The sequence below is a fragment of the Danio rerio genome, chromosome 4, assembly GCF_049306965.1.
Source record: "Danio rerio strain Tuebingen ecotype United States chromosome 4, GRCz12tu, whole genome shotgun sequence".
In the NCBI taxonomy this organism is placed as follows: Eukaryota; Metazoa; Chordata; class Actinopteri; order Cypriniformes; family Danionidae; genus Danio; species Danio rerio.
This window is the reverse complement of record NC_133179.1, coordinates 27,269,122-27,296,950: the sequence shown is the minus strand read 5'-3', so window position 1 is coordinate 27,296,950 and position 27,829 is coordinate 27,269,122. Positions and strand designations below refer to the sequence as shown.

General features: G+C 41.7%; 2 protein-coding genes across 18 annotated transcripts in view; one reads left to right on the top strand and one right to left on the bottom strand.

Annotated features, from left to right (window-relative positions):
• Window positions 1-19,163, top strand: part of LOC141381638 (uncharacterized) — a 259,466-nt gene extending 240,303 nt beyond the window's left edge. For both annotated transcript variants that reach the window (XM_073947228.1, XM_073947229.1), the window contains exon 2: window positions 14,004-19,163. In XM_073947228.1, coding sequence (XP_073803329.1) covers window positions 14,821-17,718 — 2,898 coding nt within the window. In that variant the 5' untranslated portion in view covers window positions 14,004-14,820 and the 3' untranslated portion in view covers window positions 17,719-19,163. The remainder of the gene's footprint in view (window positions 1-14,003) is intronic.
• Window positions 1-27,829, bottom strand: part of iqsec3a (IQ motif and Sec7 domain ArfGEF 3a) — a 252,307-nt gene that overhangs the window by 190,617 nt on the left and 33,861 nt on the right. The window lies entirely within an intron of this gene.

Genomic DNA, 27,829 nt, shown 5'->3' with positions numbered 1-27,829 from the left:
CATCAATATTTAGCATGCACTGCACTTTAAGCAATTCATACTTAAAATGATACTGCCTACAACTATGTGGACAGCTATTCATTGCTATGTCACTGTCAACATTGCCAATTTTACATTGTCCTGTTTTTTAGGAGTATGCTGTTGTATGTTGTTGTATTTTCCAGTCTGTTTTTTGCACTGTTGTTGTATTTGCACTGTCTGGAGCCAGCACCTAAGCACACGTGCTGCTGATGATGTGACAATAAAAGTGATTTGATTTGATTTTAAAGCTTCATGACTTCTTTACTCAAATTCTCATATTTTTGTCTATTGGTTACTCTTAGAGGCAATGAAATGAAGTTGCAAACATTAAACTACACACCACCACAAGTGAGAAACATTGCAATTAATTCGTAGTTGATTAAACATTAGACGTAATTTGAAGTAACAGCTAGTTTTTCTAATGTAATCACAGCGACTGCACAATCAACTGCCTATATAGGCATGTAATTGTTAAACTCTCTATGTAACGGTGCAAATCACAGGAATACTGAAAACACTGGAGCAGTGTTGGGGAAAGTTGCTTTTAAAAGTAGTACATGACAATATTGCGTTACCACCCAAAGAGATGTATAGTAACGAAGTAGAACTACTTCACTACAGTACTTAAGGACTAAAAGGCTGTATCTGTACTCTGCTGGAGTATTGTCTTTTTCTCCTACTTCCACTTTTACATCATTAAAGTAATTAGTACTATTATAGATTTCCTGTGATAATCGCTTATTATGTGCATACAGACTGTAACCAAGCAAGATAAAATTTACATTAGTTTATTTGCTATAAATGCTCATGCTGTCTTCTGTGCATTTTCTGTGAGCATCTAATTTCTGTGAGTTTTGTGTGATACATTCAGCAAGAGTGTTTTTTATTTTTTTGAGCAGTTCAAATAAAGGGAACATTTCATATATCTTACTGCTGTATTAAAGAAAAAAAAATTGCATTACAAATAATATATAAATATATTTTTAGAGTTTAATAAAAAAAAATGTGTTGTGAAGAAAAAATCTAATTATGTATGGAAAACATCGTCAATAAACTGAGATGCACCGAGATATCGAATTGAACCAAATCGATGGCATAATTATCGCAACCGAACCAAACCATGAGACCAGTGCAAATTCACACCCCTACTTGTTACAAGTAAACACCTTTTTCTTGACTACTACATGGAGGGCGCCATAGTGACAAGTGTCTTCCAGTAGAATGTTTAGAACGTCCGTTTACTGCATTTACAACCCGTAATTCGCGATCCGAAAATGGGTTTTGAGTTTAAGTAGATTACAAAGTGTTTTAGTGAAACACAACTTTGAAAGGTGTGTGTTACAGCTGTTATAATCTGTCAGATCTGTGGTTCAAGAGCGAGAAAAAAACAGTATCTTAAGCGATGTTTCTTTTCATTCTGCTTAATCACGTGCCTCAAAACAAGATATTTAAAATAAACAAAACAATGTCTTTTGACTACTTTTTTTTTAATAACTACATTACACAATACTTGTACTTTCACTTTCAGTACTTGAGTGGTAAATTTTGAAATAAACTACTTGTAATTTACTACTATTTAGTAAAAATATTTGAAGTTCTAAAGCAGCTGTTTTCTTGAAAAAGACAGTATGGTGTCATTAGAAACTGAATTGGAAATGATGTTATTTTAATAGTCAGTCGTGAAGTGACGTGGGCTAGTCTCACCGTACATTCACGCCGAAAGCGGCGAGAGCGTCCAAGGTCGCTCTGGCTGCCCTGGCGACAACGGTGTCTGCATTCAGCTCCAGCAGCTCCAGCGTCAAAACTCGCTACATTGATCTCGTATTTAAAGGAGCCATTGCAGCTTATCAGTTAAATTCCTGCATAAAACATGTTTCTTGCGTGAAAATGTTGCACACTTCTTATCAAATTCATATAACAATGGAAGATCAAGTTGTGTGTGGTGTGGCTTTGCTCTGTTTATCCAATATGTGTCCATATGTCTGAAATATCCAGAAGCAGCTATACTGTTTTGTAGTGTCACGTCGCGTGAGATTCCCGCATTTTTAAGATAAATATATATAACATTAATGCACATCAGTACCTCGCCAGTAACTTATTTAATGCATGTTCATGTAAGAAAACATTGTAAGTAATTGGAAATTACATTACGTTTCCTTACCTGGCTGAGGTTTGATCTCTTTCAGAACTTGAAGTAGTTTTATTTTATTTTTTTTACTTTTTTTGTTATAGAGAAGCTTGTCATTTAACAACCAATATAAGCTACACCATTATATTCCTTTTAAAAATGTAGGATAAAATTAGATTTTGAGGACTTTATGAGCCTAGATTATTGAAAGCATATAAAATAATGCATTTGTTTCTCTGTAAACCCTAGAGACTAAAGTCACTTAAATCCTTCTTCTTCCCCATTCTGATGCTCAATTTGAACTGCAGCAGATCATCCTGACCATGTCTACATGCCTAAATGCATTAAGTTGCTGCTATGTAATTGGCTAATTAGACATTTGCATTAATGAGCAATTGGACAGATGTACTTAATAAACTGAAAGTATATGAGCATTTTTTTTAACATATTTTTGGACATCGAAAGTATTTAATCATTTAGACAACACCCACTTATAGGGATTTACATCAAAGGTGTATAATAATAATAAAAAAAAACAATAATATAATTGTAATGCAAAGGAATTTATCTCGCAAAATGATTGATCATTCAACACAGGCAAAACTATCCAACATTTTTGAGGCTTAGCCGTGTCACCTAAAGTTTCTTTAAATAGAATAAACATATGAAAAATACTTTTTTGAAGACTCTGAACATGGAAAAAATTAGTCATAAAGCTGCCTCATGAAAAATATTATCTCAATTTCTAAATTGATGTTTTAAATAGCTTTATACTATTGTTTGAAGAAATTGCATGCTTCAAACAAATATATATTTTGTTATCATGAATTTGAACAAGCATAATCGAGGCATCTGTAATCTCTATAGAAATCTGCATCTGGTAAAAAATTTTTTTGTAATTTCTTTCCTACAATTTGCACATTTAGTTTGGGAAAATAACCATACAAACAAATAGTACTAGAACAAGCAGATACCAGACTCCAACATGCTTCAATAAAAGGATCCTTGCGTTTTGCACTTTGGCAAGTGCCATTTGCCAATATGAGTTGAATCATTTAACTTAGTCCATAAGGTGGAATAAACATTAAAACAAAGATGAGAATAACACATGGAATCCATGTGGGAATCAGCTTTTAAAAATAGACCAAGCCCCATCTCTTAAATTTACAGACATACAAACACACTCATTCAGTATTAAAGCACTAAGCCTCTTTAAAAGGTTTGCATCAGCACGAAGGCTGGAACAGGCTTCTGAATTTTCCCCACAGCAGAGCTAAAATAGGACCTGAAAAGAGTCTGGATGTTTATCCTTTAAAAATTCAGGAGATAGTTTATGGAGTTGCTATCTGGCTGAGTGTTGCTGAAGTTTAGCGTTCCCTGCTATGCTCAAAAATTTTTTTATTCTAAATTTAAAGGGCCATGAAACCCCCTCATTTCAGCAGGGTGTTTTCACACCTCTACTTTGGAAAAAGTCAGAAAAGTGGGCGTGTCCAGCTTTGTTTAGGGGGGAGTGTCGGAGGAAGAAAAGAGTTATGGTGTGGGAGTGTCTATTTGGGCGCTGACTTTCAGAGTCAAAACACACACACACACACACACACAAAGGGGACAAAGTGACTGCGTTTACATGGACATCTGTAGTCGAATTATTTGCCAAATTATTAAATGGTGGACTTTAACTGCAGTTTGGCTCTTTCATTCAGGGAATTCATTCGTGTCCCTCGCGACAAACAAAATATTTGATTCGAGGAACTGCTCTAAGCGTGTATTTTTCATGCAATGTTTGATACCGCACGGCAAATGAGAGAAAAAAAACGTAGCATTTCCCAGAAACTTAGATGCACACGGCAGGTAGCGTCAGAAAGCCGCGTGTGTTATTCCGGTCACAGTAATGAATATTAATGAAGTTGCACAATAGAGCGCGCTGATTGGTTTGAACCAAGCTTTACTCATGCATTAATGCATCACACTGTAAGACGTAATAAGACACACTCTGGCACAGACGTCCAGTCTGTACGCTGGAATACACGCTATTATGTCATGACTGTGCAAAGCTTCAAAAATTAGTTTCAAACCGGAAGTACGAATTTGCTTGAAATAACGCAAAAACAACCAATTTACACTTTTTAGTGAAATATAGGTGTCCTAATAGTGTTTTTAGCAGTGTGGGACACATATACGACTGTCAACAGCTCAAAAAATGGTGTTTGGTGTTTCGTGACCCTTTAATTAATAGTCATCACAATCAAACTCAGTCAATCAAATTAGTTACTAGCTCCATAAATAATAAATATTACCATCCTGAGCACATTGTGTTAGCATTGCAGCTAACATATTTCAACAGTTAATTATTGTTGGCCATCCAATATAATTGTTTACAATCTTATATCAAGATCATCAAATTCCTTTGATCGAATAAATGGCTAGTTCTATAATTTTAAATGCAGTTCTATTATTTTATATAATTAAAAACAAATAGACAGCTGTTTAATGGAAGTTGTGATCAGATTGTCCCTCCAATAAAGTTCTGGCAGCATCAGAGGACTTCAGTCACCTTCCTGCAGTGTGACAACAGCTGCAATGAGCGACAAACCAGGAACCAATAGGAGGATAGAATCTAATGATGCACTCCATGTGAGAACTTTAAACATGCAAGAGATGTTGTTTTTTTTACTTCCTGGTTTTATTATTGAGGCTGGCTGTGTGCAAAATTGTCACTACATATTGTTTATGTTTGCTGTGAGGAATAATTTCAGATCGTGGGATAGTGAGTGGCATAGATGAATGACATCAAACTCCGGATAAGTTTTCTTCTGTGTTTGGCACATCTTCATTGTCATTCAGTCAGACATGGCCATGCAGGCAATGTTTATATAGTCTAACATGAACAATCGTTTAGTATTATTTAAAATTGCACCGTGTGTGCCAGGCTTTATGTGCATCATACAGTTTATTTACTTTCTCATGCCTTATTGCATCGTTTTTTGTTACATTATAAATCATTTTGTAACTGTGCTCTGCTCTTGTGTTTTCTCACTCTTTAATGCCTAATGCTTATCTCATACACATGCTCAAGCTGCTTTGAATTAATCATATTCCAGTGGTAAATCAGAATCTACTTCAGTAAAAATGGCTTCTCCTGTTCTTTTCATATGCATGTATGTCTTGCCACATGATTAGTGTATCTCTTTCTCTCTCTCTCTCTCTCTATCTCCCGTAGAGCATGCTGGGAGTGAGTGCGTTATGAGTGAGGGTGTGTGACTTAGGTGCTTGAGTGCCTTGCTTTTCAATCGTTTTCCTTCTTTTTTTATACTCTGTTATATGGTGTAGGAGTTTATTTTTTTTCTTATTTGATTTGTTTGCTTTTGGGGGGCGGGGGGTTGTAGGGGTTGTGCGGTTTTGGGAGTGAGGAGCATGGCTGGGACAGGTACATGTGCGCGGGGATTGAGCTCGCTCACGCGTCGTCACAGTGTGAAAGTGGTGTCTGCAGTGAGTGTGGAGAGCTGTTGTCTAGCTGTGGGTGAAATTGTGGGACATGAAAATATTTTTTCTCGATCTAAAATGAATAGTCCAACAGTAATCTTTTTAAGCACAGTAGAGAATGCAAACAAAGTGGTTCAGAGAGGAATCATGCTGGAAAGAGTCCTTACTCCGCTTATGCCTCTTTCATTGCTGTCAAAACGAGTCACTCTCTTGAACGTCCCACCATTTATCAGTGATGAAGTTTTAACACAAGCACTGTCTCGCTACGGTAAACTGGTTTCCTCGATTAAAAAAAATTGCAATTGGTGGTGCTTCCCCTTTACTGAAACACATTGTTTCATTCAGACTTTCTGTTTACATGATCATAAATCATGATCATAAATGGTGACGATAATGGCGGCCGATGAGGTCGCTGAGGTGGAACCTGCGGTGGTTGCAGCAAACGGTCATGATGGCAATCACAGTTTGGAAAATGCAAAAGAGGTTAAAGATGAGGAATTTGGAAGTTGTTTTGGGGGATGTTCGGAAGGTTGACGGGACGCAAAATGAAACAGACCTGGAGAAAACAGTATTTATGGTGCCATTAAAAAGGAAAAAGTCAGACAATGTGCATGGTTTTCGGCAAGTGAAAAAAGTTGATATGGAAGATGAACTTGAGTCAGAGAGTGACAGTGAGCTCTCTGATTCAAGTCTTACAGAGTGAGAGTCTCAGAGTGAGTTTCTAGTCGCATTTATGGAGTAGATGATATTAAACTATTTCTAAGGTCAACGAAGAATAAGAGGGGAGTCTTAGTAAATGAATACTTTCCAGATGTTGAGCAGTTTGTGGATAAAGATAAAGGCTTTATGGCTGAAGGTTGTTTTTCAAACAAAGAAGTGTATCGATTGAAAATAATAGTGCGGAAACTAAATGCAGACCTGAATGATGGAAGTGAAAAAGCATAAATTTATGAAGATGAATCACAATAGTCTGTGTTGTTTTTCTTTTTATGTTTGACTATGGCTGAAGTGTTCATAGCATCATTAAATGTGAATGGTGCACGGAATTGCAAAAAAAAAAAAAAAAAAAAAAGAAAATGCTGAATTGTTTGGGGTTATTAAACAGAAAAACATAGATGTTATTTTTATTCAGGAAACACACAGTGACTATAAAAATGAAGTTGATTGGATGCAAGAATGGGATGGAAATGCTGTTTTTTGGCATAACACCAAAATTAGTGTTGGAGTGGGCATTTTATTTACAAAAACATTTTGTCCAGTATCTTTTCAAGTAGAGGAGATTGTGAAAGGAAGACTTTTGAAAATAAGAGCGAGCTTTAAAAATACATTCTCATTTTTATATGTTTTTATGCTCCAACATCAGCAATAGAAAGATTGGTGTTTTTAGATATGCGTAATACTGTGCTACAAAAGTGCAATACTGAAGAATATTTGTTTTTAGGTGGAGACTTCAATTGTACAGAAGTCATATTGACAGGAACCATATTGAACCTCATATCTCTTCACGTGAATGTCTCATTAAATGTATTAATATGAATGATTTGTGTGATATTTGGAGGCATTTTCATGAAGGACAGAGACAGTATACATGGGCTCATGCTCGTGATAATAATCTTTATCTTGCTAGATTGGATCGTTTTTATAGTTTTAAACATCACTTGAGTATTTTTAAAAGTTGCATCACTTTTCCAGTCAGTTTCTCTGATCACTATATGGTTTTATGTTCCTTCTTTTTAAATGAAGTTAAGCCCCGCAGTGCATATTGGCACTTCAACACAATCTACTATGCAATAATGATTTTAAGGAAGTTTTTAAGTATTTTTGGGAAGATTTTAAAAAAACAAAAGATTCATTTCGAGATTTAAATCAATGGTAAGATTTTGGGAAGGTCCAACAACTGTGTCAACAGTACACTCGTAATGTCACCAAAGAGTTAAATAGTTCCATGAAAGCCTTGGAGACAAATATAATCAATTTGCAGATTCTAGCTGATTCAACGAACAATCATAATTGTATAGAAACAATTTCAAATAGAAAAACTCAGTTGGCAGACCTACTAGGGTTGAAAATACAAGAGGCTTTAATTTGTTCACGTTTTTTAAGTATTGATTGTATTAGTATTGAAGTATTGAAGTATTGAAGCATTGGATGCACCATCTAAATATATATATTTTTTTATCTTAAAAAGAAAAATGGACAAAAACGTATTCTACATGCATTACGGGACATTTTAATTAGATCTGAAGAAATACGTAAAAGAGGAAACAGTTTTTATGAAAATTTGTATAAGAATGAGTTGGGAGCAGAGTGGAACTCAGAGAGTGCCTTTTTTAGAGGTTTGAATCAAATGACTGAGGAGGCAAATGCTGAGATCTCTGGTGTTTTAAGAATGGAAGAGTTGTATAAAGCATTACAAAATATGGAATCTGGCAAATTACCAGAAATTGATGGTCTTCCAGTTGATTTTCATAAATTTTTTGGACTGAGGTGGTTGTGATTTATTGCAGGTACTTAATGACAGTCTAGCATCAGGCAGGCTTCCATTGAGTAGTCGTAGAGTGGTCATCGCACACCTTCCCCAAAAATGAGACCTTTTAGAAATTAAAAATTGGTGCCCTGTCTCACTTTTATGTGCTGACTGTAAATTGTTATCAAAAGTGTTAGCTAACAGGTTAACAAAAGTAATAGATTTAGTGGTGCATCCAGATCAGACTTCTTGTGTCCCTGGGAGGTCAATTTTTGATAACATTACCCTATGCAGGATATTTTTGATGTCTCCAAGTTGCTTAATGGAGAGGACTGGTCAGTGATAAAGAAAAAACTCTGCAAATAGACAGTTGTGGAAAAGTAAATCATTCCGTATCAGAGGATTTTTTTCCGGTTTTCACGTTGCTCCCTTAGTTAGAGGATTTTAAAGGACCCTTCCTCGACTCCAAAAAAACATTGTGCTTGGGTTTATATGGTAATTGGCAAAGATTTTTATAAAGTTTTAATAAAAAAGAACTAAACAATAAAATTAACACCTTGGCATGAAGTGTTGGGTGTAGAAGAGCATGCTAAATCTGAATGGAGGTCATTGTATAAGCCACCGTTGTCTAAAAGGTCAGGAGATTATATACAATAATACAATGAAGACTCCTAAACTGTGCTATTGCAGTCAATGCTTGTATTTCAGTTCTTAATCATGATGCCATTGCTAATTGTCCTTTTTTGCTCAAAAAGAGAAACAATTTTTCATGCTTTCATGGAATGTGACAGACTGAAACCGTTATTTTTACTTTTGGAAATTGTTTTTAACTCCTGTAATGAAATGTTCTCTGTGAGAGTTTTTAATTTTGGTTATTTGATTTTTTAAAAGAAAGAGGTTTAAATGTCAACTTCTACATTTTGTTTTAGGGCAAGCTAAACTAGCTATTTATATGAGCAGAAAAAACAAGGTTGAAAGATTGTCTGGGGAAGATGTGGTGGTAATGTTTGTAAACTTAATGAAATCACGAGTTCTGATTGATTATTGTTTTTATAAATCTACAAAAGATATATTAGCTTTTGAAATTAGGTGGTGTGGAAGTGGGGCATTGTGTTCAGTTGTTAAAGAGGAACTAGTTTTTACTTTTTATAATTAATGTATTTATATTTTTTTACTGCATATTTATATTTTTTACTGTATTTATATATTTTTATTTTTTTTAGTTGCTGACATGTTGAAATGATGATTATTGACTTATTGTAATAAAAGGCACTTTTAAATTCAAATTCTCTCTCTCCCCCTCTCTCTCTCTCTCTTTCAGCAGTGAGGGCTTCACATGTTATGTATAAATGTGGGGAATAGTCATGCTAATAGAGAAGATCTCTGTCAGAATTTAAAAAAAACACACATCCTTAGTTCAGTTTTTGGATGGGACTAGCTCTTTGCATTGCTCGGCTCCAGTTGTTGCTTCCTCGCAGTGGGATGATTGGGTTAAAGTTAGAGGCCCTAGAAGTGGGCAAAACCCTGCATGTTCATTCCAACATCAAACAAGTTTAGCCCACTAATGCACCCACTGAGAAATCTGATGAAAGTGCTCTAGTAATTGGTAACTCCATAGTACAGAACATGTAAATAATGACATCAGCCAGCATATACAATTGTCTGCCAGGAACGTTCGAGGTTACAGAAGTAACCCTTCGTTCCCCGAGGAGGGGAACGGAAGTGCCATAGAGTGGATTGATTGAAATCCACGAAATGGGAGGATTCGGTTCAGAAGCCGCTTGTCTGAAAGAGTATTGAACGGGCCAATGAAAGCAATGAATTGGCAGCGTAAGCTTGCACAGGTGTACTTCATTGCCAATTATCCCAGCATATAAGCACACCTGGAGCGAGCAAACGGGATCCTTTTAAGCTGAAGAGACTTTCAAACAGCTAAGGGACAGTCATTTTGGCGACGGAGTATGGCACTTCCGTTCCCCTCCTCGGGGAACGAAGGGTTACTTCTGTAACCTCGAACGTTCCCCTTCGGTTGGGGAACTTCAGTGCCATAGAGTGGATTGATTGAAATCCACGAAATGGGAGAAGTATGGAAAGCGCCATAATGACTGCACCTTACCAACGCCCCCGATGAGGGGATTGTCAAGCAAGCGTGACGCACCCACATCATGGGAGGCACGGTCCTCCAACGTGTCCCTGGCCCTAATTTATCCTACTTCAACAGAAGTCTTATGGATTTAGATATATTTTTTGGGAAGTCGTGAGCATCTAGATAATTCTAGGAAAATACGACAGTACGTTGGGAAGCGTGCAATCCCGATAGGGAGGACGCTGCGGAGGCCATTCGTTACCCAAGGGGGGATAGATGGCAGAATTACCCATGGACTAGCCCTAAAAAGGGGGAGTACACATAGCAAAAGAGTGGTTAGCGGAGAGGGAAGACACGGGTCCGCCCAGGGGGGGGACTTAACCGTGGCGGAATAAGCATATGGGATCGCCTAGTGGGGATCACGCATAGCAGGCACCTTTACCCAAAACGCGGGCTGACCAGCGGGCAGACCTACAACGTAGTGGGCCAGCAAGTGACTCCTCCGCTGAGTCAGTGCTGGGGGCCACGGAGGAATCTGCAGGGCTCACCTGACGGGGAACTTTACTGACAGATAAAAAGGCGCACGTACCTCCGTGTTAGGGAGAATGGCGCAGCAAGCATGTTTCAACACCCTACCGAATTGTTTCCTCAATCACCAAGGGTTACCTAATACCCTTGAGGAAACAGGCTCCACTCGCAGATTGTAAAACCTTCCAAATGTGTTGGGTGTCACCCAGCCCGCAGCTCTACAGATGTGTTAGAGAGGCGCCGCGTGCGCGCGCTCAAGAGGATGCGAAGCTCCGAGTGGAGTGCGCACGCACTCTCGGGGGACGCGGCTCACCTCGGCTCTGATAGCGAAAGAAGGCATCCACAATCTAGTGGGAACTTATTTCGGTACGGCACTTCCCTGCTGCCGACCGCCATAACAGACGAAGAGCTGCTCAGATGATCTTAACTCTGAGTGCGGTCCGGATAATACGCAAAACGCGAACTGGACAATAAAGAAGGGCTGGGTCTGCCTCCTCCGAGGGCAGCGCTTGCAGGCTCACTACCTCGTATTAAAACGGAGTGGTAGGAACCTTAGGCACATATCGCGGGCGGGGTCTCAGGACGTGAGAGAAAGCCAGACCAATTACAGGCACGAGTCACTGACCCAAAAATGCCTCCGGGTCACCGACCCTCTAATCGATATCAACGCGACCAGCAGAGCTGTCTTCAGGGACAGAAAGATACTTAATTCGCTTAGCGCCCCTGAGGAACCGGATGATGAGGTTATGCGTTCCCACGGTGCTGCCAGCCACCGCGTCATGAGAGCGGAGATGGCAGCCACGTAACCTTGAGTGTGGAGGGCGACAGCCTGCTCTCCAGCTTCTCTCGGCGTAAAGAAAGCACAACGCGGATCTGGCAAATTACGGGGGTCTTCTCTGCGAGAGACACACCATTCAGTGTATAGACTCCACTTCAGGGCATAGGCGCGCTCGGGGAGGGGGCTCTAGCCCGAGTGATGGTAATATCCACCGCAATCAGAGGTTACCTAAGTCTTCCTCGCGTCTAAGGACCTCCAAAGATCGGCGAGGGTGCCAGATGGTGCCCCCTGAGAGAGTAGGTGCTCTCTCGAAGGGACTGCCAGGGGAGGGCTATCGCGAGGGAGAGCTCTGACATCCAGGTCCGGTTGAGCCAGAGGGGCGCAACCAGCAACCTGTTCCTCGTCCTCCCTGACCTTGCACAGTAACTGCGCGAGCAGGCTTACTGGGGGAAACGCGTATTTGTGCATGCCCCGAGGCCAGCTGTAAGCCAGTGCATCCGTGCCGAGAGCACTCGGTCAGGGAAAGAACAACTGGCAATGAGCGATCTCGGGGGAAGCAACAGATCAATCTGGGCTTCCCCGAATCGCGCCCATATCAGCTGAACAGACTCGGGGTGGAGTCTCCATTCTCCAGGACGTAAGGCTGCCGTGAGAGCACATCGGCTGCACGGTTGAGCTTGCCTGAAAATGAATGGCGTGCAGCGATTTCAGCCGCGGATGACTCCAGAGGAGCAGACGGCGGGCGAGCTGAGAAATGCGGCGAGAGCACATACCCCCCATACGGCTGATATACGCCACCGCCGCCGTACTGTCCGTCCTGACCAGCACGTGTTGCCGCTCCAGCACCGGAAAAAAACGGTGGAGAGCGAGGAACACTGCCAACAGCTCCAGGCGATATGCCAATGCAACTGGGTACCTTTCCACAGGTCCGCAGCCGCATGCCCGCAACGCACAGCCCCCCAGCCCATGTTGGAAGCGTCTGCTGAAACGACAACAAGACTGGACGCCTGTTCTAGAGACACCCAGGCCTGTAGGAACAAGGGGTCGCTCCAAGGGCTGAGGGTGCGGCGACACAGCGCAGTAACAGAGACTCGGTGTGCGCGCGCGTGCCATGCGCGTCTGGGGACTCGATCGTGAAGCCAGTGCTGAAGTGGTCTCATATAGAGTAATCCGAGCGGCATGAAGCGGCTGCGGATGCCATATGCCCCAGGAGCCTCTGAAATAGTTTCAGTGGGACCACTATTTTACTGTCGAGCTCTCCCAGACAGTACAGCATCAGCTGAGCGCGCTCTCCGGAGAGGCGCGCTGCCATGGTGACCGAGTCCAGCTCCAGCCCGAGAGAAGAGATCCTCTGCACGGGGGCGAGTTTGCTCTTTTCTCGGTTGACCTGAAACCCCAACAGGTGGAAATGCCGGAGCACTCGTCTCTGTGCATAATTAATTGCTCCGAGAGAGGGCAAAAATCAGCCAGTCGTCAAGAAATTAAGTATGCAGATGCCCGCGAGCCGAAGGGGCGCTAAGGCACAGAGAGAGCCCGAAGGGGAGGGCTTTGTATTGCCAAGCTCGACCTTCAAACGCAACCGCAGAAACTGACGGAGACATGGAAATATGCGTCCATCAGGTCTATTGCTGCAGACCAACCCAGAGGACGAACGCACCGGAGGATGCGCTTCTGCGTGAGCATTCTGAACGGCAGCTTGTGCAGACAGCGGTTCAAAACGCGCAGATCTAGGATTGGCCGTGACCCACCGCTCTTTTTGGGCAAGATGAAGTGTGGGCTGTAAAACCCGCTCTCCATCTCGGCTGGAGGGAGCGGCTCGATTGCATCCTTCGCCAGGAGGACAGCAATCTCCTCTCGCAAGACAGGGGCGGACAGGGGGCTGACCCTGGTGAATACACACCCGTGACTTGGGGGGCCGTTTCGCGAACTGAATCGCATAGCCGAGTCTGATTGTGCGTATGAGCCACCGCAAAGAGCTGGCCCGCGCTAACCAGGCAGGCAGAGCTCTCGCTAATGGACTCATCGCTACAATCGCTGACGTACCAGCAGTGGGGCAGCGCGGAGTGAGTGTGCTGATCCGGGAAGCGCGCGGGTCCCATGGAAAAGCTGGAGGTGAGATATTTGCTCTCACTCCGCACCCGAGCTCCAGAGGGGAGGCTCGAGGGGTGGGAGAAAGGAGACCGTCCTCCCAGCGCTCGTGAGCCACTGGCGAAACGCACCGAATCTGCAAGCTAGAAATCATAGCGTCCCAGACTGGCAGATTTCGGGCTGTCACATCCGGGGAAGTGGAAAAGTGCCCTTTCATAATGTTTTCATGGCAGTAAAAAAGTGCCGTTGGAAATGGGGCCCCGCCCTCCAGCGGTGAAAGAGCAAGTTCCCTCTTCTCCAGACTCAGTAGTCCGAAGATGGTTACTATAAGAGCTTGTGTAGCGAACGCAGACGCGGTTTCGGCCCTTGTTTTGACTCTGGAGGCGTGTCCAAACGCCAGGTAACCACTATATAGTGAGCACGCTAGCATTAGTCTGCAGGAGAAGCACTTTAGCAGCATCTAGACCAGCAGCCTGTAAGTACATTTAAGATTTGTTTTAGTTGTTGTGTATGGTTTGAGGACTTGTTTCCAGCTGTTTGTGTAAAGTTGTAGGACATTTAAACTTGCTTTCAGTTGTGTATAATACTAGAAGTTGTTTAGCCACTGTTTCCTTGGTTACTATAAGAGCTTGTGTAGCGAACGCAGACGCGGTTTCGCGTCGTCCGCCTCAGTTTCGGCCCTTGTTTTGACTCTGGAGGCGTGTCCAAACGCCAGGTAACCACTATATAGTGAGCACGCTAGCATTAGTCGGCAGGAGAAGCACTTTAGCAGCATCTAGACCAGCAGCCTGTAAGTACATTTAAGATTTGTTTCAGTTGTTGTGTATGGTTTGAGGACTTGTTTCCAGCTGTTTGTGTAAAGTTGTAGGACATTTAAACTTGCTTTCAGTTGTGTATAATACTAGAAGTTGTTTAGCCACTGTTTCCTTGGTTACTATAAGAGCTTGTGTAGCGAACGCAGACGCGGTTTCGCGTCGTCCGCCTCAGTTTCGGCCCTTGTTTTCACTCTCGAGGCGTGTCCAGCTGAATTCAATCAGCTAGTGCTTTGGGGTTATATAAACAACTAGTTCACCGCGGCAGCGGTCGCGGCAGCCTCGTGTGAAGACCGCCTCGTGTGAAGACCGACGAGGGTAAAGACCATCGACTCTACCTGCGCGACTCCACCGAGCAAAGACACCGACAAAGCACTTGAGTACTTTACTTTCTTGTTTTACTTTTTCTTTTGTTGTCAGTGCACTTTTATTATGTGTTTTCTAATTCCTGTTGTTACTAACACTCGCAAAACACGGGAGGTACGCTGCAGGCGTAATCCTCACAACCTTCGTTCAATACATGTATCTACTATTTCACAACTCTCTCTCTCTGTGGGCCTCTGGAACTGTCAATCAGCTGTTAACAAGGCTGATTTTATTACCTCCATAGCTACATATTCTGACTATAATCTCATGGCTCTAACTGAGACCTGGTTGAGGCCGGAGGACACTGCTACACATGCTACTCTTTCTGCTAATTTCTCTTTTTCCCACACTCCTCGTCAGACAGGGAGAGGGGGTGGGACTGGACTACTAATTTCCAAAGAATGGAAATTTACTCTGATACCGTCCCTGCCAACAATCAGCTCCTTTGAATTCCATGCAGTCACCATTATCCACCCCTTCTACATAAATGTGGTTGTCATCTACCGCCCACCAGGTAAATTAGGTCACTTCCTAGATGAACTGGATGTTCTTCTCTCATCTTTTTCTAATTTTACCACTCCCTTATTGGTGCTAGGTGACTTCAACATTTACGTTGACAAACCGCAAGCTGCAGACTTTCAGACTTTGCTTGCCTCTTTTGACCTAAAAAGAGCACCTACTTCTGCTACCCACAAATCAGGTAATCAGCTAGACCTTATTTACACACGACACCGCTTCACTGATCAAACAATAGTAACTCCACTACAAATATCTGATCATTTCCTTCTGTCTCTCAACATCCACATTACTCCTGAGCCGCCACACACTCCAACACTGGTTACCTTTCGCAGAAACCTACGATCTCTCTCACCCAATAGACTATCCACCATTGTTTCAGACTCTCTTCCTCCATCTCGCAAACTCACTGCACTTGATTCGAACAGTGCCACTAATACACTCTACTCCACACTAGCATCATGTCTAGACCGATTATGTCCTCTTGCATCCAGGCCAGCCCGTGCCAGTCCTCCTGCACCCTGGCTCTCGGATGCTCTCCGTGAGCATCGCTCAAAACTTCGGGCTGCGGAGAGAATTTGGTGGAAAACTAAAAATCCTGCACATCTCTTAACATACCAAACTCTTCTGTCCTCTTTCTCAGCTGAGGTTACTTCTGCAAAGCAGACGTATTACCGTCTGAAAATCAACAATGCCACTAATCCTCGCCTACTTTTTAAAACATTTTCCTCCCTCCTCTATCCTCCTCCTCCACCCGCATCCTCCACACTTACTACTGATGACTTTGCTACATTCTTCTGCACCAAAACTGCAAAAATCAGTGCTCAATTTGCTGCACCTACAACAAACACGCAAGATACAACACCAACACCACACACACTCACCTCTTTTTCTCAGCTCTCTGAGTCTGAGGTGTCCAAACTTGTGCTATCTAGCCATGCAACCACCTGTCCACTCGATCCCATTCCCTCTCATCTCTTGCAAGCCATCTCTCCTGCAGTCATACCAACACTGACACACATAATTAACACATCTGTTGACTCTGGTTTATTCCCCACTACATTTAAGCAGGCTAGGGTAACCCCACTGCTAAAGAAACCCAACCTGGACCATACGCTACTTGAAAACTACAGACCAGTATCCCTGCTTCCATTCATGGCCAAGATTCTGGAGAAAGTAGTGTTCAATCAAGTTCTGGACTTTCTTACTCAAAACAATCTCATGGACAACAAGCAATCCGGCTTTAAGAAAGGCCACTCAACTGAGACTGCCCTGCTCTCGGTCGTGGAGGATCTCAGACTGGCTAAAGCAGACTCTAAATCATCAGTCCTCATTTTGCTGGACTTGTCAGCTGCTTTTGACAATGTCAACCACCAGATCCTGCTATCTACGCTTGAGTCACTGGGCGTTGCGGGCACTGTTATACAATGGTTCAGATCTTACCTCTCTGACAGGTCATTCAGGGTGTCTTGGAGGGGAGAGGTGTCCAACCTACAGCATCTAAACACTGGGGTACCTCAAGGCTCTGTTCTTGGGCCACTTCTCTTCTCCATCTACACATCATCTCTAGGACCAGTCATCCAGAGACATGGATTCTCCTACCACTGCTATGCTGATGATACCCAGCTATACCTCTCTTTTCATCCTGATGATCCCTCGGTTCCAGCTCGTATCTCAGCCTGCCTGTTGGATATTTCACACTGGATGAAAGATCATCATCTTCAGCTGAACCTTGCAAAAACGGAAATGCTTGTAGTTTCTGCCAACCCGACTCTACACCATAACTTGTCAATCCAGATGGATGGGGCAATCATTACTGCATCCAAAATGGTGAAAAGCCTTGGAGTAACGATTGAAGACCAACTAAACTTCTCTGACCACATTTCTAGAACTGCTCGATCGTGCAGATTTGCACTCTATAACATCAGAAAGATCCGACCCTTCTTATCTGAACATGCAGCTCAACTCCTTGTTCAAGCTCTTGTTCTCTCCAAACTGGATTACTGCAACTCTCTACTAGCTGGGCTTCCAGCTAACTCTATCAAACCTCTTCAGCTGCTCCAGAATGCAGCAGCACGAGTTGTCTTCAATGAACCTAAACGAGCACATGTCACTCCGCTGCTAGTCCGTTTGCACTGGCTGCCAGTTGCTGCTCGCATCAAATTCAAAACTCTGATGTTTGCCTACAAAGTGACTTCTGGCCTAGCACCTTCTTATCTGCACTCAATTCTGCAGATCTATGTGCCCTCCAGAAACTTGCGTTCTGTGAATGAACGTCGCCTCGTGGTTCCATCCCAAAGAGGGAAAAAATCACTTTCGCGAACGCTCACGCTCAATCTGCCCAGTTGGTGGAATGAACTCCCTAACTGCATCAGAACAGCAGAGTCACTCGCTATTTTCAAGAAACGACTAAAAACTCAACTATTTAGTCTCCACTTCACTTCCTAATCTGCAATTGCCTCTTTGAATACCACACTAACTGTACAAAAAAAAAAAAAAAAACTACTAATACTTCCCTTCTTAGACTTTACAGACCTGAAACTTGCCTTTAGTACTTATTCATTGTTGCTCTTAGTTGTGTAAATTGCTTCCTTGTCCTCATTTGTAAGTCGCTTTGGATAAAAGCGTCTGCTAAATGACTAAATGTAAATGTAAATGTAAATGAAGAGCTAAGTCGGTGGCGGTGCGAAGCTCGTAAGCCTGGGTTGGACCCACCCTCGTGCAGCTCGGCCAGCGCCTGCGCTTGGTAGCGTTGGTAGGTGGCTATCAAATGCAAGGCGGAAGCAGCCTGGCCCGCAGCTATGTAAGCTCTAGCTCCGAGGGAGGCAGACAACTTACAGGCTTTGGATGGGAGACGAGGCGGACCCCGCCAAGAAGAGGCGCCGCGCGGATTGACCGCCATCGCGCACTCAACCTGAGGAATCGCCACATACCCCCTGGCTGTTCCCCCGTTATGAGTGGTGAGGGTGGAGGGACACGCAGCACAAGCAGAAAAAAAAGTGCTTTTCAAGACCGCGTGAGCCTACTGTGCACCTCCGGGAAGAAGGGAACGCCGGGAAGAAGGGTATAAACCATCTCCAACCCACGGCCGAAGCAGCCAGGGAAAGCACGGCTAACATGTCCGTTTCAGGATCCGTAGTGACAGCGCTCACCAGCCCGAAGGGGGCGAGCGGGTCTGAATCATCATCGGACAATGAAAGCCCACCCTCTGATGCCGAGGTGGACGTCTGGTCTCCGGTGTCATCAGGCGTAAGGGCTGCCAATCCCGTGGGCGACGGATTATCTCTCGCTGAAACCCTCAGATCCGCCCGAGTGCCCGCTGCAGAGCAGGGGACAACTGGGGTGGTTCGCCCTTTTGCAAAGGCTAGCCGCGATCTTTACTGCGCCACAGTCATGGCATCGCAATGACGACATGAACTGCCCGCGAGCAGCGCATTAACATGCTGGACCCCCCAGGCATGTAACGCAGTGCCCGTGCCCTTCATCCGAGGACAGGAAACCACCGCATCCAGAAACGCACAGTCGGAGCGCCGTCCTGAAAAGGACGTGCTGCACGACTGTGTTGCTCTTTCTGTGAAATTTGCAACTTTATACGCACCGCTCTGGAGGACCGGACCCAAAGAACGCCAGGCAAGGGAGAAACCCAGCTCGACCGTCTGCCGCTGCGTGTACACACTCTGGACCGGGAGAATGCTCTCGTTCGCTCAGAATCGCTGGTCACAGCAGGAGGAACCCTCATCGACTCGATCAGAAAGTCTCTGAAGCGAAAAGGATGGCGTTTGCTCGCTCCAGGTGTGCTTATATGCTGGGATAATTGGCAATGAAGTACACCTGTGCAAGCTTACGCTGCCAATTCATTGCTTTCATTGGCCCGTTCAATACTCTTTCAGACAAGCGGCTTATGAACCGAATCCTCCCATTTCGTGGATTTAATCAATCCACTCTATGGCACTGAAGTTCCCCAACCGAAGGGGAACCAGAGAACATGACATCATGTCGAAATTAAAAGTGCTGGCTAAATCTAAATATAAGTTCAGTGATTAGATCTTTATCCACGTCGGCACTAATGATGTCCAGCAAAGTCAGTCAGAGATCACAAAAAATAATGTTAAAAAAGGGTTTGATGTTGTATAGAAAATGTCAGACACTATAATATGCTCTGGTCCCCTGCCCCTTATTGTGGTGACGAGGCCCACAGCGGACACTCATTCCTCAATGGCTGGATGTCTAAGTGGTGCCCACTCAATAACATTTGTTTTGTAGACAGCTGGCAATCAGCCTGACCTGTTGAAGAGAGATGCCCTACCTGGGCAGGGGCAACTCTCCTCTCTAGTAATCTTACACTAAGACTTTTAGTCTTGGTGTTGGCACTTGACTGGCTAAACCAACCACCTAGCCTCCACAGTTTACCAAACTCAGATAATCTGCAGCACATAGAGCCACCTAAATATTATAAAATAGAGACCGTGCCTGTTCCTAAACCTCTCAATATAAAAAAAACTCCCAATCTTTTCAAAGGCAACATTCTAATTTATGTTCATTAAATAAAAAATCAAGGTAATCAAAAGATAAAACTGATTATTGAACATTAGATCACACTCATCTAACAGGTCTTAGAAAAACCTGGCTAAAACCACATGGTTTCACAACCTTAAACAAGTCTTCAGCTGAGGGATATCATTTTAAACATGAAACTTGTCTTAAAAGAAAAAGTGGAGGCATTGGCATAATATATAGTAACATTTTTGTGTGATTTTTTTTTTTTGTCTAAATTTAAATCTATATTTATATTGGCAACTGTATATAGACCTCCAGGGCACCACACTGACTTATTATCACACTGACTACAAAACAATTTTCTGATTTCTTATATGAAATAGTTTTGGTTTGGTTTTAATTGTTGGTTATTTTAATATTCATATATATAATATAGATATAATCTCTATTGATAAACTTTCCATTAAGATATAACCATGGATTCATTTGTACCGGAACACTCTGCAAACTCTTGTACCGGAGCACCTCTGAAATCTGATCCTCACCTATGAGTGTCCTTAGCGTAGCTGTTGTAAGAAATTTGGTTCTCATTTGGCTCATAGGGAGAATATACAGGTTAAACAGAATAAGTGCCAGAATTGAACTCCTCATGTCATGGGTGTCCACCTTGACCTGTGGTCACCTATACTGACATAGTAACCTCTACCTTCAAAATAAGATCTGAACCATTAGAAGACCATTCCAGAAAGCCCAACACAGTTTTACAGCCTATCAAGAGGTATCCTGTGATCAAAAATGTCAAATGAAGCACTGAAATCAAGTAATAACAGCACTGTTTATTTTGCCTGCCTATGTATTTAGACTAATATTATATTATCTTAATGAGTGCACTTTCTGTACCATGAAATTGTCAGAAACCAGGTTGAAAATCCTCTAAACATCCCTTAGATTTAAAGAACTTGTTAACCTGGTTAAAAACTAACTTTTTCAAAAGAAGTAGGATGTTTGTTCACCAGAGAGTAGAGAATGCGGAGCTTCATCCAGAAGGTCAGGCAATGTCAGACTGGGCTGAAATTAAGTTGTCTGACTGGGAGACATAGAGTTTCTATAATTCACACCTTATATTTTTCAGACTGGCGAGCTGTTCTAACTTTGAAACTAGTTATCAATCAGAGTAGACAATGATGCAGTGTATGTTTGAAATTCTAGTTAAAACAGCTGCTGAAGCAGACAGATTTTACAGCAACTTAATTGTTCTGCTGCTTAAACTGAATCATTGAACTGTTGAACTGAACCTGTGAACCTCAGATGTACTAGAACTAAGTGAATCATTACACTGTTTGAACTGAATCTGTGGACATTTGGATTACTAGAACTGTTTAAACTGAATCAGTGAACTTCAGAACTACTTGAACTGAGCAGATCAATTTAACTGTTTAAACTAAATCTGTGAGCATTGGAACTACTGCACTGTTTGAACTGAATCTGTAAGCATTCCAACATTTCAAATTGTTTTGTTGTGTTATAAAATAAGTATGAAGTATACATATTGTTTTTGTAAGAAGGGTATATTGAATATTATTCAAATGCAATTTAGCTGGTTTAGTTGTGTTTCATTTATTTTTGTCTTTGGCGTCATCAAAGAATTACTAGGGTTATTATACTACTATATATCCTATGGAGCACTTACTTTTTATTTTTATTTTCACTCATAAATGTATAAGTTGGCACCCCTACCCAGTCAGACTGCTAGAATTTGCCAATGAAAGGGAGATTTAAAATTGGTCAGAAGTTGCTCAATTTGGTCCTATCCAGGTGGCTCTATTTAAAGAAAGTTTAACAACTGCAGTTTTAAAGGAGTTAGAAAAAGTCCCAGAAAGAAATAAAGCTTTTACATTAACTTTTAGGAGATCTATTTCTAAACATCTGAACACCATTTTTAAGAATAGTGTGGGAAGTGTGTCAAAACTGTAGGTTGATGTTTCACCATAGATTCCTTTTAAAACATGTTCAGTCAAGCTCAATGTCTGATTTCTAAAGTTGTGGTTGAGCTTGTTTTATGTTAACACAACTTGGCTAATTCGATGAGCTGATTGCCTTTCTAATATTATTGATCTTATCATTAACGAAATGAGCAAACTCATTGCAATTGCTTTAGGAAGTTCACTGGTACTCCTATTGGGGAGGGGGAATTTTTGAGTTTTGAAAAGAAAGTCTGCCTTAAAATGCCTAGTTGCACATTACATTTTTTTAGGATTGCTTACACACTAAAATTAAAAGTAGTACACTATTAGCAAAACCTTACACACAAGTATCAAAACATCAGCCCATATTTGCACAACTATAAGCACATTGTCAACTTAACACTTGCTGCAAAACTCTACACACAGTGATTTTCAAAACACTAAACACACTTAACATACATTACACACTAAAATCTATCATGAAGTCACTTCCTTGCAATACCAAAGCACTGACTGTCAAATTACTGCAACGTCCAAACAACTTGTTCAACACAGTCGTCAGGTGTGCAAACACTTGTTTGATTAATTGTAGACACATCAATCAGGTGTTTAAGCACTATAAAATGCCAGTTTCAATGAAAACCATTAGGTCTCAATATCAACACTGGCACACACCATTAAAAAAAAAACATATTCAAATGAAGCAAATTTATCGAGTGCCTTTCGAGCACAGTTTTGAAAGGGTGAAAAGACGGGCATGATTATGCAGAGGTATGTATTCACTTGTGAACTTGCATACAGTCTCATAATCTTTTACTGTACTGTAATACTAGATCTACACTGAACTATACAATTTTGCCTGACACTGTTCTTCAGGTAGTTTTACGAATGGATGGAGAGGAGATCCAGCATGAGTTCATTTACGTAGATGATGGTTTGTTCAACCTGACAAGAACACAAAGTAGAAGAAATCATTTGCCACAGGGCTATAGTCAATGTCCCAGGGCAACGTGGGGGAAATATACAGTAACACTCTGTGCAGCCACTACAAAGAATGGGGTCCTCCACTGACATGACCATATGGGCCCTTACAACACAGCACTTATACTTACATTCTAGGACCAATTGCACGACATAACAGCAGCAAATCAAATCGGTCATACGCAATACATTGTTGTCTGGAACAATGTGTCTTTCCACCGTTCTGCTCTGGTTCAGAACTGGTTTCAGCAACATCCATATTTCACCGTCCTATATCTTCCACCATACTCTCCATTCCTCAACCCTATAGAAGAGTTTTTCTCGGCATAGTGGTGGATGGTATATGATCTCCGTCTTCAGGCTGAGGTACCCCTCATCCAAGCCATGGAGGAGGCCTGTGACCAGATGGAAGTAGCAGCAATACAAGATTTTACATTCAAGACACTTCTTTCTAAGGTGTCTTGCTAAGGACAACATTGCAATGTTGATAATTCTCATGCCAGATCTAGCTAGGCGAAGAGACAATGTCTAACTTACTACAGTTCAATACGTAAAGTGACATGTTACAGTACTTTAAATCTTCATGCCAACATGTTGGACATATTGAGGAATAAATAAGTTTCTTCGGTGTGCAGCATTGTTCTAAAGTAGTGTTTGGTGAATTTACTTTATATTTGTACTTTGTTGATGGTAGCCTACTCTAATAATAGGGTCGTAAAAGTGCTAAAAGTGTTTTAGGTTTATCATAGCAGTGTGTAACTCATGCAAACAGAGTATAGTAAATGTGAAAATGTGTGTTTCTTTTGGTAAAAAAGTGTGGTTTTTAAACATAAGTCTATAGTTTTTATAAGAGTGTTTAATTATGCAAAGGATCTGTAATGTTTTGCTAATTGGGTGTGGGGTTGTGCTAATTGTGTGTACTGTTTTGAAAATCGTGCTTAAGCAATCCAAAAAAACTGTAATAACTCGATATAAAATGTATTTTATAGCATCCTCTAAACAGACGCTGTCCAACATTCATCCCAAATGTTTCGGAGAGAACTGAAACATGATTTTTTTTCCCTATAGGCTTTATGACACTTAATAGGTGATTCCCTTCGTTTAAAGATGTTGCTTATTATATCTTAAGTAAAGGAAAGTGTTCAGTGTTTCAGCACATAAGAGTAGCAAGTAATAAAATATAGCCTATACTGTATTTCGTTGCGCTCAGCAGCTATGCACTAATAAAGCTCTTTATGTATTTAAAATGTTCTTTTTTAATTTTACCACGTTATATAAAAACATACACATTTGTTTGAGGACACAGAACCCATTTTGAACTTTCAGTTTTCCCCGATGCGTCAAAAAAGTGCTGCGCAGCTGGAAGACAGAATAAAAAGGTCGCCTAGTTTCTGCTTACACTCACCCCAAAAATGCTCTGTTTGCATGATTTGATTAATTTCCAAATACTTTATAAATAATATTTAAAACATTCTCCGGTGTTTATTTTATTTTATTTTTTAGAAAATATCTAATATCTTTTTTTTCAGAGAGGCTTTTAAAAAATGAAAGTTTAATATAGCTATGAAACAGTTTGATATACAGTAGTACCTAATTGTTAAAGCTATAGCTTTTGTTAGTTTTATATTGTTTTATATATTTATTGTGATTCTATTAAATCTGATATTTGTAATTCTTTAAATTATTTCAATATAGGGCTATTTTATCTAGATATGACACTATTGTTTAGAGCCTACAAAAGTGGACACAAAATTTGTAAAGTTTAATGTCTTTCTGTTGTATTCATAACATAAAACAATTAAAAAAATAAAATAAAAAAGCCACGCGGCATCAACAGAGCTATGAAGGGAGCGCTCTTTTCCTCGGTCTCACACACACACACACACACACACACACATCTAAACGCGCACAAACACACGTATTAAACTTGACAAAACCTCTTGAAAACCTTTACTGTCTGCTGTGTCTTTAATATGGTGTAAAGATTATTATGCGTTATAGAAACATCAAGGAGGATGCAGCAAAGACAAGTCACTTATAAATTAAAACAACTTTTTTATTTTATGCAACAGCCTTACATTTAAAAGAGAAACATAAGGGCAATCATATGCAAAAAAGACCCCAGCCTATAATTTGTTCCAGCTGTTTTCTTTCCCTTATTTATTTATTTGTTATGTGTTTGGCGTATGTACTCGTGTGCGATCAGAAAACTGACCCCGCCTCTCCTTTCACTCCGCCCCGAAGCCCCGGCTGGCCCTCTTTGGCCCAGGGTATTCGGCGGGCCGAAAAAGGCCGGCCGCTGGCCCCAAGAAAGCCCCGATTTGGCCCAATTAGGCCCCGGAAGTGACAGTGGAAACCCGTCTGGCCCTGGCTCGCTCGCTTTAGGCGCGATAGTAGAAACGCGGCTAATGTCCCAGGGCAATGTGGGGGAAATATACAGTAACACTCTGTGCAGCCATTACAAAGAATGGGGTCCTGCACTGCCATGACCATATGGGCCCTGACAACACAGCACATATACTTACATTCTTGGACCAATTGCACATCATAACAGCAGCAAATCAAATTGATCATACGCAATACATTGTTGTCTGGGACTGTGTCTTTCCACCGTTCTGCTCTGGTTCAGAACTGGTTTCAGCAACATCCTCATTTCACCGTCCTATATCTTCCAGCATACTCTCCATTCCTCAACTCTGTAGAAGAGTTTTTCTCGCATGGGGGTGGAAGGTATATGATCTCCATCTTCAGGCTGAGGTACCCTTCATCCAAGCCATGGAGGAAGCCTGTGACCAGATGGAGGTAGCAGCAATACAAGATTTTACATTCAAGACACTTCTTTCCAAAATGTGTCTTGCTAAGGACAACATTGCAATGTTGATAATTCTTATGCCAGATCCAGCTAGGCGAAGAGACAATGTCTAACTTACAGTACAATACGCAAAGTGACATGTTACAGTACTTTGAATCTTCATGCCAACATGTTGGACATGTTGAGGAATAAATGAGATTCTTCAGTGTGCAGCATTGTTCTTGAGTAGTGTTTGGTGAATTTACTTTATATTTGTACTTTGTTGATGGTAGCCTACTCTAATCATAGGAAAGTAGAAGTGCTAAAAGTGTTGTAGGTTTCTCACAGCAGAGTGTAACTCGTGCAAACAGAGTATAGTAAATGTGAAAATGTGTGTTTCTTATGGTAAAAAAGTGTGGTTTTTAAACAGAAGTGTATAGTTTTTACAAGAGTGTTTAATTATGCAAAGGATCTGTAGTGATTTGCTAACTGGGTGTGGGGTTGTGCTAATTGTGTGTACTGTTTTGAAAACACGGGCCCTGTTTTGAAAATCGCGCTTAAGCAATCCAAAAAACAGTAAAAACATGACGACTCTTTTTAGAAATGCTATACTGGATTACAAAATTTGTCTTTTTGCACATGCACTTTCTGTAAAGATTTTTATCATTTTTTTATCATCACACTCTGGTACCTATCCTGAACAGATGCTGTGTTGGTCCCGGATATGACTATGATGCTCGATTGACGTCACTGTCGCTGTTCTGTTCGGTCGCTTCGCTGCATATGTTTGGAGTTTAGATTCGCAATTTACATTTTAATCATAAAATACTTCCACATCCGCTAAGTATTTGTCTCTCCTACTTAGGGTGAACAAACCCTTAATACATTTATACAAACAAATCTTCTTTTTTTTAAGAGTTCACACTTAGATATTGCTTGACAGCTGTAAGCAGGTTTGGCATGCTGTCCCAGGAGAGAACCCTGAGCTCGGAGATAGTTGAGCCCAGGGCTCCCGCCAGGTCCATAGAGCATGTGAGGGGAGTACGAGATCAGGTGGTTCTCGAGAGCTCCCCTTTTTGTAAAGGAGAAAAGGAGGAGAAAGGGGTGGATGGGGGGTTTCTTTGGAAAACGAAGATAAGGGAGTAATGTTTAGCTAGGCTACTTATAGTGGGTTAGGATAGATCTGATTGGCTAACTAATGAGTGTAGATAGGTGGCCAGCTGCAGTCAATTATATCACGTGCTCCTCTCGAAATTAGTTTAAAAACTTCACTAAAACGTTCTGTCCCTCTAGCATCCGCTTGTTGTTTATAGCTTTAGCCTGCTAGCTCCGTTAGTCAGTTAAAGCTACCGACCTCTTCCATTCACTAATTTTCTGACTTACTGGCCTTGCTCTTCACCCTGTACAATGTCCCTTGTGTGTTTGTCCTTGAGTGCAGGTGAAGCATAGTTGGAGGCGTTGGAGCTGGAGCTGAAAGCAGTGGAGTTGCAGATTTGCTCCCTCAAGGTGAGGCGGACGCAGCTGCGGGAACAACAAGCTATCGCTATGGCCGCCTCATCTGAGGTAAGTGGAAGATACAACCACATCACTACCTCTACCTCAAAACCGTGTTTTTCTCTGTTCAGGCCCAGCGCACCGAGGACGCGGTTTGCCCAGAATAAGGACTTCAGGAGCCTGATTGAGATGGTTCGATGCACCTCACCCGCCACGCAGATCATCCTTTCTGGGGCGCTTCCTACCTACCGCCGAGGAAATAAAAGGTTCAGTAGACTTTTTGCTTTGAATGAATGGCTATTAACATGGTGTAAAGAACAGAAATGACTCTTTACCAATAACTGGAATCTTTTCTGGGAGCGTCCTAGGGTTTTCAGTGCAGACAGCCTGCACCCCAGTCGAGCTGGAGCTGAACTCCTGGAGCTGAACTCCAGAATACTTCGCTCTATCTGACTAGTAAGTAAAAATTCACAAAATTCACACTAAAGCCACATAGACTCTTGTTCGTCCCACTTTATTATCAGTAATGCATATCTGGCAAACCTCGTATTATTATATCAAGAAATAAACATACTGTGTGCTCCAGAAATAATCTATTAAAAATCAAACCAGAAAAACCAGTAAAAAGTGAAAATACAAATATCGTAAAGCTCGGTCTCCTAAAAATCAGGTCACTAGCACCTAAAGCACTTATCATAAATGAAATAATAACAGATTACAATCTTAATGCACGCTGTCTCACTGAAACCTGGCTAAAACAAAATGACAATAAATGTGGGAACTTCTCCAGGATTCTATTTTTATATATACTGGTCGTGGTGGTGGAGTTGCA